At 35.3% G+C, this 14042-nt stretch overlaps 4 protein-coding genes across 11 annotated transcripts in view; 1 reads left to right on the top strand and 3 right to left on the bottom strand.

Annotated features, from left to right (window-relative positions):
• Positions 1-14042, top strand: part of LOC116159938 (zinc transporter foi) — a 29723-nt gene that overhangs the window by 1643 nt on the left and 14038 nt on the right. The window contains exon 1 of one of the 6 annotated variants that reach the window (XM_031473043.1): positions 10798-10889. The exons of 1 other annotated variant lie outside the window; for it this stretch is intronic. Coding sequence is in view for 2 of the 5 variants with exons in the window: in XM_031473036.1 (XP_031328896.1) it covers positions 12360-12420 (61 nt within the window). In the remaining 3 variants the exon portion in view is untranslated. Of the gene's footprint in view, positions 1-10797; positions 10976-12102; positions 12191-12258; positions 12421-14042 lie in introns of those variants that run through there. 4 more of the 6 variants (XM_031473041.1, XM_031473045.1, XM_031473039.1 and 1 more) reach the window with 4 other exon arrangements.
• On the bottom strand, positions 1005-2811 carry LOC116159940 (sulfide:quinone oxidoreductase, mitochondrial). 3 transcript variants are annotated; one of them, XM_031473049.1, is made up of 7 exons: positions 2727-2811; positions 2535-2675; positions 2159-2489; positions 1913-2113; positions 1654-1863; positions 1420-1606; positions 1007-1369 (listed from the first exon to the last, which is right to left on the bottom strand). In XM_031473049.1, the coding sequence occupies exons 2-7, from the start codon at positions 2618-2620 to the stop codon at positions 1062-1064; spliced, it is 1323 nt and encodes a 440-aa protein (XP_031328909.1). In that variant the 5' UTR covers positions 2621-2675; positions 2727-2811; the 3' UTR covers positions 1007-1061. The 3 variants fall into 3 exon arrangements, with proteins under 3 accessions (XP_031328910.1, XP_031328909.1, XP_031328908.1); XM_031473050.1 differs by having other exon boundaries at positions 1005-1369; positions 2159-2483; positions 2535-2799; XM_031473048.1 differs by having other exon boundaries at positions 2535-2797.
• On the bottom strand, positions 5123-6483 carry LOC116159942. The gene is made up of 4 exons (XM_031473052.1): positions 6181-6483; positions 6004-6132; positions 5243-5378; positions 5123-5199 (listed from the first exon to the last, which is right to left on the bottom strand). The coding sequence occupies exons 1-4, from the start codon at positions 6293-6295 to the stop codon at positions 5154-5156; spliced, it is 426 nt and encodes a 141-aa protein (XP_031328912.1). The 5' UTR covers positions 6296-6483; the 3' UTR covers positions 5123-5153.
• On the bottom strand, positions 6578-10005 carry LOC116159941. The gene is made up of 6 exons (XM_031473051.1): positions 9906-10005; positions 9466-9852; positions 9261-9415; positions 9027-9217; positions 8633-8860; positions 6578-7205 (listed from the first exon to the last, which is right to left on the bottom strand). The coding sequence occupies exons 2-6, from the start codon at positions 9759-9761 to the stop codon at positions 6990-6992; spliced, it is 1086 nt and encodes a 361-aa protein (XP_031328911.1). The 5' UTR covers positions 9762-9852; positions 9906-10005; the 3' UTR covers positions 6578-6989.

Genomic DNA, 14042 nt, shown 5'->3' with positions numbered 1-14042 from the left:
CATAAAATCAAGGGTTTTTTTAAAGTAATAATAATACTTTATTATCCTGGCGGAGACCAGCTGTAAGCTGTTTTTCCCAACCAGCAGAATTACAATTTTCTAGAAAATACTGATTGAAAATAACAAAAATTTAAAAAAGATATACCTACTATTTCAATAACTTGAGTTGTACGAGACTACATGAAAAGAAAATAAATGAAATCTTAGAAGAAGACGACAGATTGACAAAAATGACAAAATTTCTCCACGTGTGTACATATCTAAAAGAAGTATATAGAAGAATACATATAGAAAGATTAGGTAACAGAAACTTGGTATACTTAAAGGTCTAATTATTGTTCATTGTAAATCATACTTTTTACTTTGCGTCTAAATTGATAGATATTCAATGATTTGTATTCATCAGGCAGCCTATTGTACAAAAATGCAGACATGTAGGTAAACGAAGATTTGTAGCTTTGCAATCGATGTGCAGGTATTTGAATATCATTTGTATTTCTAAGGTGAATAATAATAATAATAATAATAAATAGTCTTTATTGCATTAAGAATATATAAAAAAAAATTATGAAAATTAAATGCGGGGCGAGAATACTTCTTTAATTTTCCTGAACTACCTACTGGTTTTCTAACAGTATCAATTTTTGCTGTAGTTTGCTTATTTTATCCTCGAGATCTTCACGCATACATATTTTTTACAACACACCTTAAGGGGTTGATTTTGTTCCACCAGATCAGCATAGCTTGTAAAACAAATTTTTTGATTCGCCATTAGTTTTACTTTTTATTACTTTTATTTGGGGTGCCTACTTAATTTAAATATCTTAACAAATTAAAAAACCGACTGCGCAGGCACAAAACAAATTTTTTTTTATTCGCCCATCGTGCACAGGGACTCGATCCATTAATAAACATGAACAATACCTTTCTAAAGATTGAGAGAATAAGACAACTTATGCTTTTAAAATATAATATGATATAAAATATGTAATAAAATATATTCTTTTCATAACAATCACAATTTACTCAAAATGTGCCTATACAAAATAAATTGATAATGATTACTTTGAGAAATTAAAATGTAATAAATCTCGCACTGCTCCCGGTCCATTCCATTTCCCATTTAACATAAGATGCCAATACAAAGGAGGCATAAAATCTTTTTTCATAGTATACATAAGCCACATCTCCTTATCTTGGCTTATTGGGAATGTTTCAAGGGGATTTAAATCGTAATCGAACTCTGCCAAAATACATTTTCCATATCCGGTTACCAAAGGACATGAGGCGTAACCGTTGTATTTGCCTTTTAACGGTTGGTTTTCCATTACTGCCTTCATATTTTCATATACAATGTTCGATTGAGCAGCTAAAAATGAAAAATTATTCTCCGATTGTAAATTGACGAGGAAAACGTACCAACAGATGCGGCGGTTTTAGAATTTGGAGTTGCACTGCAATCACCTATAGCAAATACGTTGGGATATTTGAAGTGTTGCAGTGTGTCTTTATTAACATTGACAAATCCCAGGTCGTTTACCAGATCCGTACACTTTTTCAACGAGTCAGGTGTACTCATTGGTGGAGTAACGTGCAGCATGGAATACTGGAATAAACAGAAATAAGTTGCAGGAACATTAATCAATTCTCTACCTCCATTTCGGTAAGTTGTTCTGGAACGTCTAAATTTTGAAAGACTGCAACTTTTTCTTTATGCTTAACCTCGACCAAATTGCAACGTAGATTTACATTTATATTACGCTTTTCTACAACCTTCCAAAGTGCGTCGGCATATTTTTTTACGCCAAACAAAACCGGTAACGAAGTGTTGTATGTGATATTAACTTTGTCCCGAATCCCATTCTAGAAAATCAAGATAGGTATATTGCAAATAAACCAAAGAAGTGCTAACTCTTGTAAAAAAGTCCTCGGCAATGTAGCAAATTTTTTGGGGAGCACCTGGACATTTAACTGGCGAGTTTGGATAAGTAAAAATTGCATTTCCAGATTTAAACTGTTTTAGAATCTCATATGTTCGATTCACATACTTGTATGAATAATTTGAACAGACCCCTGTATTTGGCACGTTTAATGCCTCGACTAAACCTGGAATCTACAGTAAAACACTAAATAACTCTTCTTATGTCTCGGTCATTACTTTGTCATAATTTAGTTGCAAGCCTGTTGCCACTATCATGAAGTCGTACGTTATTTCATCGCCGCGTGAGACAGTAACAGAATTCCTTTGTGGATTAAACTCGGTTACGCTATCTTTAATCCACTTTGCCGTATCGGGAAGGACAGATTTCATGGGTTTACCACAATCGGCTAATTTCTTAATTCCACCACCTACAAGCGTAAACAAGGGTTGGTAGTAGTGAGTGTCGCTTGGCTCTACAATGAATATCTCTCCCTTATTGAAATGTTTGCCAAATTTCGCTGCCATGGTGCAACCCCCCGATCCTCCGCCGACGACTAACAATCTGCATCTACAGCGAAAGGTTTATTAAATTGGCTACAAAAGATAGCAGTACTTTCGATTTTCGACGGGAGCTGAGGATGTTGAAAGACATCTCAGTATTGCAGTTTTGAGATTGGTGGTTCTTCGGAGAATCAGCATTTTGATATGTTCACTGTAGGGACAGTTAATCGACAAATTCACTCGGGACGACCACCTGTTAATTTTTTACGGAAAAGTGCGGAATCATGTCACTAATTACACTCACTAGAGATAACAACCGCAAATAGTATGTTTGTGATAAATTTGATAGGATCACTGCATGTCAGGGTTATGTCACTGTCAGGTGTCATGGCCAAATACTGTACAGGGTGATCAAAAAGATCGTCCTGTAGAGTTACGCTTATATCCTTATACCCAATGTTCCTCTTATTATGACACATTAAAAACTGCAAAGACATTTGTAGCCCATGCAAATTAGTGGTCTAGCCCCTAAAAATTGCTCGAGAACTGGAAATAGTTTTAACTCCTTTATTAAGGGGTCCTGAATCACGGGTAGGGGTATATGAGTTTGCGACGGTTTCTAGGTTGTGCGTCAGATTTGAGAGTAAAAAGCGCAAAATGTTTGCACTTTTTTTAACATTTCGCTTATAACTCGAAAAGCACAGAACATTTTGCCCTCTTCTTTTCTAAAGAGCATTATATTATGCGTCGATTGGCGTTTGAAACATTTAAAATTTAACCCTTCAGCCGTCAAAGATGGGCGATTTTTACAAACTTAGCTCAAAAGTTGACAACCCTTTGAGAGGCAGAGGCTTCCAAAAAAAGCATCAAGTCAGCTGAACGAGCCCGTAGAGGTCAAATTCTTCCAAACTTGCCAAAAATCCTGGCCTCCTATGTGTTGTCTCGATTTTCCTCGATCACAAACCCACTCCTGGGCCAGGTTGCTGATCTTGGAGTGAAATTCACTACAACAGTTTACTCAGGCACCAGAGGGCAGTCTCTCAACCAACTGAGATGTCCCTCTCAAACACCACTTTCAACTTGGCGTCGTTGCCCCTCACCACCAACATTCCTTCAGGGCGTTTCTGGAGGTGCACATGTGGAGAAACCGAAAGATGAATGCAGAGCAATGGGGATGGAAATCCGCCCCAGATGGTTTGATGCCTGTCCAAACCACTCGGCCTCCAGCACCCGAGGCATTATTAAACTCCATTTCCTGCCCCTGCAAAATGTGATGCAAAAATGCATGTTTCTGCCGAAGTCGCCGGGCTCAAGTGGTCATAGCCATTTGCGCCCACTGCAAGGGGCAAGCATGCCTCAATTCAGTCAGTGAGCAGCATGAAATAACCATCGACTGCTCTGAACTCCAAAGTGCTTCCGAAGACGAAGTTGATCCGGAGACAGTAGAAGGATCAGCCGTAGAAGAGGAGGAAGAGCAGCAAGAACTGCAGTATGAAGAAGAGTTGCCTAAACAAGGGGGACGCTCTAAAAGAAGGCGAACCCACTAGACATCATATTTGATAAATTATTGCAATTATGTTTGTTTGTGGTATAGCAATTCCTTCCATTCCTGGTAATCGGTCCTTTTCGACCTACAGGCGTTAGAAGTTGAGAGTTGTCAACTTTTGAGCTAAGTTTGTAAAAATCGCCTATCTTTGACGGGTGATTACGGCTGAACGGCTAAACTTATTTCAATGTTTCAAACGCCAATCGACGCATAATTTAATGCTCTTTAGAAAAGAAGAGACTAAAATTGTCTGTAGGATAAGTAGGTACTTTTCGAGTTATAAGCGAAATGTTTAAAAAAAGGGCAAAAATTTTGCGCTTTTAAACTCTCAAACCTGACGCACAACCTAGAAACCGTCGCAAACTCATATACCCGTTATTCAGGGCCCCTTAGAGGGGTTAAAACGATTTCCAGCTTTCGAGCAATTTTTAGGGGCTAAACCTCTTTTTAGCACTTATATTATGTCTCATGCCTGGGAAGGCTATTGGGGCCACTTCAAAATTTTGGAAAAAAAATTCTTAAAATCGTAGCTAACGATCGTTCTGTAGAGTTACGCGCATATCCTGGCGACTTGAAATTTTTACCCAATGTTCCTCTTATTATGACACATTAAAAACCGCAAAGACATTTGGGACCACTAGTCTCCTAGAGCATATAAGTAAATTCTGAAAGTACAATTTTTAGTAACGAAGCGGCAAGCTTAACGTGCTTCTAGGTACAGGATGTTCAGCAATGCTGGTCGATTCCACAAATATACGGTGTGGTCATAACTTCGGGTAGGAAGTTTCAGGGTGGAAAACGGGTGAACACTCCCCACCTAATTTCTTAGTGACATATAGTCTCTATAACCAGGACCCGACAAAACAAAGGAAACTTCCACTAATCTCATCTCAGAAGAGGAAGTCTTGACAAATTTGTTTCATTTCATGCCGCCTGCAAACAAGGGGTTTCATTTGATAAGAGTTCCATGTAAGAAATCTCCAGGATTTTACACAGCCAGCCCCTAAAAGACTTCACAGACATACATAGTGACTTTGCTGAAACTTCACATTAGAGACCAACAATGGCCCTAGGCCTTTTTCAAGACCTGTCACTAAAAAAATATTTGTTGTTATTTCTTTCTAAATGAGAAAGAATATGGTAAAATGAAAAACCATGCACATCAATTTATTGTTCACAAAATAGCTACAGCTTAAAGAATTTATCAATTTTCTTGGCAGCTTCCACAAACCTAGTATGACTATTATTAAATTATTATTAAAATGTGAATGTACCTTCCAATATCCGTCGACGGCTTTGGTTGGTAGGAACGTTTCTTGTACCAGTCTGCATCTTGTAACTCGGGATCATTAGTCCAGAAACTTGTTTCCATTGCTGTTGTTAACGGGTGACTATACATCTCATTTGGAGCTAACAAGTAAAATATAGTTTTGAACTGCACTATTATCTGTTCACCCAACAGATGCAGTTAAGCTCCTCCCGCCAAACTTAAATCAACATTTTTAATTGGTCGAATTTTCAAAACCTTAACACACGCAACTATTTGCTTCCAATTATAATTGCCGTATCTAAATTGACATCCTTAACGTCAAATCTGTCATTGCGTTTTGTATTTGCCTTGCCTCAATTTGCCGTTAATTTCATTTATACGAACAAACTAATCTTTTTGAACAATTTGAAACTATGTACTGCCGTGTGTTTAACGGTCAATATTCAAAACATAACACTTTATAACTTAGCCCCAGTTGCACTAACAAAATTAAGCCGTGCTTAAAGTTAAGTCGAACTTAAAATCTATGGCAACGATTATTAAGACAATTGTTGCTATGGTATTTAAGTTATGCTTAACTTTAGGGATACTTAATTATGACGGTGCAATTGGCCCTTAGTCATACAAATGTGACATACGATTTTAAATTTCCTTGTTTTTATAATTTTGTGACTGTGAAACGGGTCTGTTATTAACATTGGCCAAAATTTATTGGGAGTGGCTTAACTGCATCTGTTGGGTGAACAGATTATAGGTATACCTTACCTACAGGTTTCGGCACACCTCGTCTCTTCATTCTTTTGTACCTATCGATCGATTTGTATGAATAGCCATCAGCCCTCCCAATATAAACATCAATTGTTGCCAAGAGATCCGCAAACTGTTTCTTGGTACCTACATTTAACCTTTAGAACACTCACTTCAGGAAATATATACGTCTACCTTTTGCCAACTGTTCATAAACTGTCGGTTGTACTTCGGGTTCTACGTAATCATCCCTCATGTATGCTTTTAGTGGATCTGGATATCCGTACATAGTTATACCAAACCATTCCATTTTGTTAAAGCTATAAATGTCAAAAGTTTCATATTTTCTATGCACACTTTCTTAATTGACAATTATCGTATCTTGTAATTGGCCATTCACTCAGCAAGTGCAGAAGATCCTATTACTACCTAGAGGGTTTCTGCTTTGAATCCATCTGGGCATGGAAGTTCTTACTTATATACTGGGTTAAATTGCGAGAGCAATCTCTGATTAAACTCGACCAATGTAATCTAAAAGATCATCGCAATACTAAGGCAAATAAATATCTATGGGAAGTGTCAAATTACAAAATAAAATAAATTACGTGTTTATTAATTACGTACAATTAAAAACTTCAGTGAGAGCCGGTTTTTCCACCCAGAATAAAAGAAATATCTTAAGTTTTAGTATCTACAATAAAATCAATTATCCACAATAATAGTTCATAAAATTACTAATTAATGGACGGTAAAAAAACCAGCGCTACAGACACAAATTAAGCTAAATTAAGTTACACAATGTGCCCATAAACAATAATTGTCACACCATAAGCTTAAAAAAATTGACACTACTACACCATAAAATCTATGTATAATATATTAATATATAAATGTAAATTTTAAAATGTTTGTATAAATAGTTAAAATCGCGCCAATTTCCGCCCTAACTACGATGACTTATGTATAAAAACAAGACAAAAAGTAATTAAAATTTGGCATTTTGTTTATTCCCAGCCTCCTTGATCGCGTACTCCAACACCCAAAATAGGTCGACCTAATCGTTTCGTATCCGTCGGCGGTAGGCTATTATTTTGCGAGTTGGTTTGCTCGAACGACGACGACTCGGAGGGCTTCACTTGCAAGACGTTCACAGAACTTTTATAACTGTCGAACGCTTTGTTTGGTTGCAAGATCTCTATGCTTAAACTACTGTGGGTGTTCTAAAACAAAAAGAAAAGGTCATTATAATTCATATGTTTCACACTCGATTACAATGTACGGGCAAGGGAATGGTTTTACCGGTTAATAACTTGGGAATTGTGGACGGGTGCTTATACTAAACAAAATTATAGATTCATATTCACTGATATGCATCTAGCTAGAAGGTGCAGTATTGGAACTGATATACTTTGTTTGTAATAATTTTTTGTTTAATTTTTAACAAGTGCACTAAAAATGTACAGAGTATTCCGTTTAAAAAATACAAATTTCAGCATTTATTATTTGGGGTAATACAGGGCCGCTATTAAAGATGGAATGGAAGCTATTAGGCTCAAATAGACATGAAAATGAAACCATTTGAAATTATTTCACATATTTTGAGGGTAAAAAAAATTTTTTTATACAGGGTGTTTAAGTGCAACCGCCATCTTGAATTCTTTGAAATGGCAACATAAGTCTTGTGATAAGTCATTAAAACCTTATTTTTGTTCTCTTTCTTACTACCATGTATGAAAAATAATGCAAAAAATTAGAAAAACCTTGCCATACACTTGACCGACTAATGTATAGGTATTTCATGTTCAATTTAGATACCTTTAAAATAATAGAATGTCAAAAATTAACAAAAAAGCAATGAGCAAACACACTTTATATAATTGTTTTTATTTGTTCATTATTGATTATAGATTAAAAAATTGGATTGTAGGTCATTTCAAAATTTGCGTTTTTTTTTTAAATTTTGTGTTATTTTTTTGGGGATTTCCTATGTCTACTTTTAAATGATAAAAACTCTTCTAAAGGACGCCCAACTTTATGCAACCAAAATAACTACCTACAACAAATGAAGATCTGCCTGTCATATTAATTAATTTGAATATTATGGCTTTGACTTCCATATTTTAATTTTCATTCGTGTGCGATGTATTCAACTAAAGAAAAAGTTGACACTTTCAATTGATATAGGGCCGGTAACAATTAAAGGAGCTTAAGAGATTTATTTTCTGGAAGCCAAAGCAACAATCTTCAAATTAATAATTAATATGATAGTCAGATCTTTATTTGTTTCAAGAAGTTATTTTGGTTGCATAAAATTAGGCGTCTTTCAGAAGACTTTTTATCATTTGAAAGTAATAGGAAATCCCTATGTCTACTTCTACATAAATATCACTGTATGAAAAACCGGCATCTGGGACAGTGCAATTAATTCCGCATCAATCCTGACCATGTGGCAACCATACCCATTTATGGGGGTTCCAGTTTAAAGTTAATTTCATTAAAAAAAATTCTGCCAAATGGGCAGATAAATTCCACACTACACCAATAAATAGACATTCTACCTAGTATGTGCAATTACATTTAACAAAATTTAATGGTAGTGCTTAACCGACATAGAGTACCTTGATGGTTGATGGCAATTTATACCTACCTGGAAATTAATCATCTCATTTTCACCTAGTTTGTCTTCATAAAATTTATGAATCTCCTTCGGTAATGGTCCAAATCGACTGTTGGCAATATCTATAGCTAAAAGTAACCAAGCTTTGGAGATCAGCGTCAATTTTGTATCCAATATTAGTACATCACGTACTTGAGATAAAAGAGATGATACTGTTTTTGTGTCAGACGATTCAAATAATGCACCATTCCTGTGTAACTAAATTGTACCCAATTAAAGTTTGCTCCTAATAAAGATCAAGCTAAGAATTAACAACCAACAAGTTTTAGAGATAATTTACTGGCACTGTGCATATTGAATATTTAATAACGTAAGAAAATTAGAAACATTGCAAGTTGTTCATTCTAAGCTAGTTTTAACTTACTAGTTTAGTAAATAAGGACAAGTCGGGCTCTTGCCCCTTTGTTAGTAGCATTTCTAAACAAACTAAGTTAGGTTCTTTCAGTAATTTATCTATAGAATTTGAGGGCCCTTTCGCCTTGTGAAAGAATTCGCCCATCATTTGGACAAAATTGCGAAATGCTTCAGGGTGATCCGTTTGAAAGGCGGTGCGTGCTAAAACTCGTGTTAAAGTCGCTTGGATAGCAGTCACACTTACCATCATAGTGAGACTGTAGACATTGAACGAGAAGAATTACCAACTTTTTACCGTGCAAATCAGTGTCGAAAGGTGGTAATGCGATAACTGTAACGAATTTTGTTGCCAAATTTGTATTTAGCAAGCACTTGGAATATAAGTAATAGAAACTGTCGCTGGAAACAACACGGTGAGTTTACATTACACTTTAAGTGCATCTCTTTACCTGATTTCATCGCCATTCTGACAAAGTTCAACCCACAATTGTCTAACGTGCTTCACTTTCCTACTCAAGACAATCGAATCGTCTTTATCATCGATCAGTTCAATTAGTTCTATTAGTTTTGCGTATTGTAAGCCTTCTTGATCATTTAGGCTCAGGTAGGAGGTGATCTTGTCCATAAAACTTACAATATCAGCGGGAACACCTCCGGGACGTGGTACACTGTTTAATTTCATCCAGCTTCGTCCCCTACCTGAACCTCTACCTGTGCGTCTACCTCCCATTTTGCCCTTTTCCATTCAGATTCCCTTTTTTGGTTACAAAATTGTTACATCTATAAAGCGATGTAACGAAATACGTTACAGATAAAGTGGACTAAAGAAACACATTCTGGAAAAGATACTAAATATTATTGTATAATTCGTGTTTTACTGCTTTTTTACCTTTATAAAAAAAAATACCAACAAACAAACGCCGACCATACAAACGAACTACCACACACCAAAGTGGCTCGTCAATGCGAACTACTATTCTTATTTGGTTAACTTGGAACTACTAATTTAGTACTGTGGCTATGTTGCCACATAACAAGATTCGGGTACAGCGTGAATCCGAATTTGTTACAATTTCAAATACACGCGGACATGCATATTATTATTCGTTAATTGTTGTAACAACACATTAGCTAAAAAAGAAAATGTCTACACATATGCCTTCTAGATCTTTCTGGTATATGATAACACATTGTAACAAAAGTTTTCCAAAGAGATAGGTTCAATTTCTTTTCATTCTTGTAGAGATGAAAAGTAAATTTGGCTAGGGGTACGCATGGTTATAAGCTGGGAAATAGAAAGTATACAGAGTGGTTAAATTATAGGGGTAAGTAAAAAAATACAGTAGCGTAGGTAATGATCTTAGGGGTCCCTCAAGCGGCACTGCAATCTTGACTCTGAGCAAAGATAATACTACATTATTATTTTTGTTCTGAGGGAAAACTACGAGCAAAGCTTTTAAATCTTGGTAGCCGTCGCGGCTAGGACCGGATAGCACGAATATGTCCTACGTTGTGTATACTAGCGCTTCTTTTATGTGTTGGAACTTAAGACCATCATAAGACATAATCGTGTGTCTGCGTAAACTACTACTGAACTTATGTGACTGTTGTAGTTGTGTTTTTTTTTGTAACCTGAAACTTGGGAGTGTGTTTTCAAATGCGATTTCGTGCTAATTAATAAATGTGCATCTTCATTCTTCACAGACCACGAATTTTATGTTATTGCTCGTCATCCCGAATCCCAGACAATTTCATCGAAATGGCAACACCGTAGCACCGAGGCCTACCCACAGTGTTTTACGTAAAAAGTAGTGTACTACTATTGCGAAAATCCCTAATCTTGCGGTTGTGCTATCGACACGGCGTCATTTAGGTAGTTTGTTTTTATAATTCATGTATAGAGTGCACACTTATATACAAAAAAATAGTGCGACAGCGTGGTAGGTCATTATAACGTTGGTACGTAAATATAAATTAATTTCAAATTGCGGCCATTTTCTAGATTTATCTCTGCTTCGTATTAATTCTGCTTCTGGTTAATATTTTTCTATTCATTTTCCCGCATATTACCTGCATTCTTTTTAAACGATTTTTTTAAATTAAAAATGCACTGCATGATTTATTACACTATTATGTTGGATATTTATTTGCCTTTTATAACAATGTTAAGTACAATGTATTTGCAGTATTGTTAATTGGTTTGTATGTATCCATACTATACTACTGTATAGTACCTAATTATAAACACATAGTAAGTTGATTTATAATTGATAGTTGATACAATGCACTTCCTTAAATGGCCCTTTAAACATTTTATTTGTGTTTGAGAAAATGTGTCTTACTATTTTTGGTTCTTATGCTTATCAGTTCTATACTATAAAGAATTAATGAATGAAAGCATTGTAGGTGAGCATCATCAAAAGTATAATATTGAAACAATGACTCATTTAAAATCCATCAAGATATGAATCAAAGTGATGATAAGTACCACAATCACTCATTATGACAAAAGTATAAATAACTACATAATACAATTAATCTAAAGTACCTATGTAATTGTTATTGAAAACCATAAAATATAAACTTTAGTATCAAGCATGCTAATATAAAATAAAACCCAGGACTTTTTGTTTTATATAACTTGATAATTGATATTAAGCAAAAATAATAAGCGTTGCTATTAGTTGTAGAAAATAATTAGGGTTTTGCAAGAGGGTAAGCAGTCATCTATCAAGTGTTTACATGTGAATAGTGACAAATAAATGACAAAAATGTTGCAATTATTCAAACTAATCTAGATTTATGCTTGGCTTGCATGGAAATGTAAATTGCACATATTTTTACAATTGAGTAGGCCTACCTACAAAGAACACTTGCAATTTCGAGACCCACGCAAAGTGCAATAAAGATTTGCGGGACTGAAAAATAATTTTTTTATTTATGCAATTGTTATTATAACGGTTTCAAAATGTTCAATTGTTTCGATTATTATATGGTTTCTCTCATAAAATTTGTATTAAAAATTACTTAATATTACAATAGTGAGTTGGTTAAATCTCCTAAAGGCTATTAATTTAACGGTAGTTACAAGGGGAAAACCTGATTTGTCTGGTGTATAGTCCTTGTGAAGTTTCCGGGAAGTCCCATGAAGTCTCATGAATCTTGTGAAATCCTGTAAGTTACACAGAAATCTTAGTGATGTGCCTTAAGTTTCAAAGTGAAACCGCGCATGTGAAGTTAGCCACTCATTAATTTTGGAGGTCCCTCCATCCACCCCATTGTGTCAAAAGTTCTTTTATTCACGATCATATTGAAATCAGTCTCATAATTGTCATTTTGAAGGATGCGGAAGTTGTCTTTTACAACACTTATGTTTCCAGGAGGGAGGAAAGTAGATTCTCGAGGTTAGTAATATTCGATTCGAGGTTAGTAATATTCATTACCTACCTCGATTTAGTTGCTAGTATCCTAATGGATGGCGCTCTCATTGTAAGTATCTGACACTGATGACAGCTGATTTAGATGCCAATTATTCAAAACCGCATTTTAAAAACAATTCTTAATCTTACTATGACTAATATGGATTATTTTAAGTTTTGTGCTTTTTTTTTGTAAATTGCAAATGAACGACCAAACGCGAAAAAGTAAAATAAGTAAAGCTGAATTTATAGTTCCGTACCCGCAACGCTGTACCGTAACGTTTGGAAATAAACCCTACTTGTGGCGCGTGAACATTTATAATTCGCGTTAACGTTGCGTTAGAACGGTTACGGTACGTAGGAAATGCCCAAATCTTATTTCTTACGGTCAATCGTGCTAACGCGCTTGTCTTCGGCAGAACTCGGATAATTCAAACAGTTGAGTTTATCCTGACGTTCGTTTCGTTTATTTACAATAATTATTGACACTTTGTTGGTTATTATTATTTTGAAATGTACGTTACTCTTACTGACAGATGACATACAATGACAGAATTCGTTACGCGCTAATGTGGAAGCTCATCACTTACCACTACGGTAACTATAAATCGTATTATTTTCGTTAACGTAAGATTTTACGGTTCCGTTCTTACGGCTACGGAACTATAAATCCGGCTTTAATTCGGACCGAAGCAAACACAAGTAGGAGTTGTGATTAACTTTAGCCAGACTGCGGGAGATAGTGTTTTGTTTCACGTAACCTAAAACTAAACGAGTGCGGTGCTAAATGGTTAAGTAAGAACAAAAGGAAAAATAAACCGTTAATTATTAAAGGATCGGTACTTGAGTTTAATGAAATTGATTGTTACTTTAGAGAGACCATTACTGTTTAGATTTCTGGGTGGAAAAGTTCAATTCTTGTCTAGACTTTAGACATGGAAACATTGGGTTGCGAATTATTTTATTTTTGATAATGGAATGATTATAATGATGATCGTGAATAAAATCGTATACGAACCTCGACGAAAGGTTATTTTTCTTAGAATATAACATTCTTCGAAAAATAACCTACTTTCGCACTCGGTGCGTAATATACTAATTTTCGGGTTCTGAAAAGATCAGTAGTTCTAAAGTTGCTAATAGTTAGGTCATTAAATTAGTTCCGTGAAAAATAGATGCAAAAGACCTCGTCTAGTGTTTTGAAATAAAAACTCCCAATATTATGAAATATACATTTTAGGGCAAAATCTCGTAATGAATCATCCTATTTATATTTGCCATTTCTACAGAAAGTTTCAGAACTGTTGAGGAACTCTCCAGCTCGACCAGAACCTCAACCCGTGTAACGGTACTTCCCAGTACAGTCCTAAACTTTTTCATTTTTTTATATAATTATGTATTCTCCCTTGTAGAATAGCAAGTCGGCCGCAACCCTCGCTGAAGTTTGGTGGGTTAAAGGTGGTTGTGGATTTTTGACTTCTATTTTTTAACGATTGACTTATTTTTTTATTGAAACGTTTTTAGTTACGTATATATTATGGTTTCATTATTTGGCATGTTACATGGGCAAGTTGCCCTAAAGTACGGTCCTGACTTTGCAAATGCGG

Source organism: Photinus pyralis, unplaced genomic scaffold (assembly GCF_008802855.1).
Source record: "Photinus pyralis isolate 1611_PpyrPB1 unplaced genomic scaffold, Ppyr1.3 Ppyr1.4_LG1, whole genome shotgun sequence".
Classification (NCBI taxonomy): Eukaryota; Metazoa; Arthropoda; class Insecta; order Coleoptera; family Lampyridae; genus Photinus; species Photinus pyralis.
This window is presented reverse-complemented; position numbering and strand designations above follow the sequence as displayed.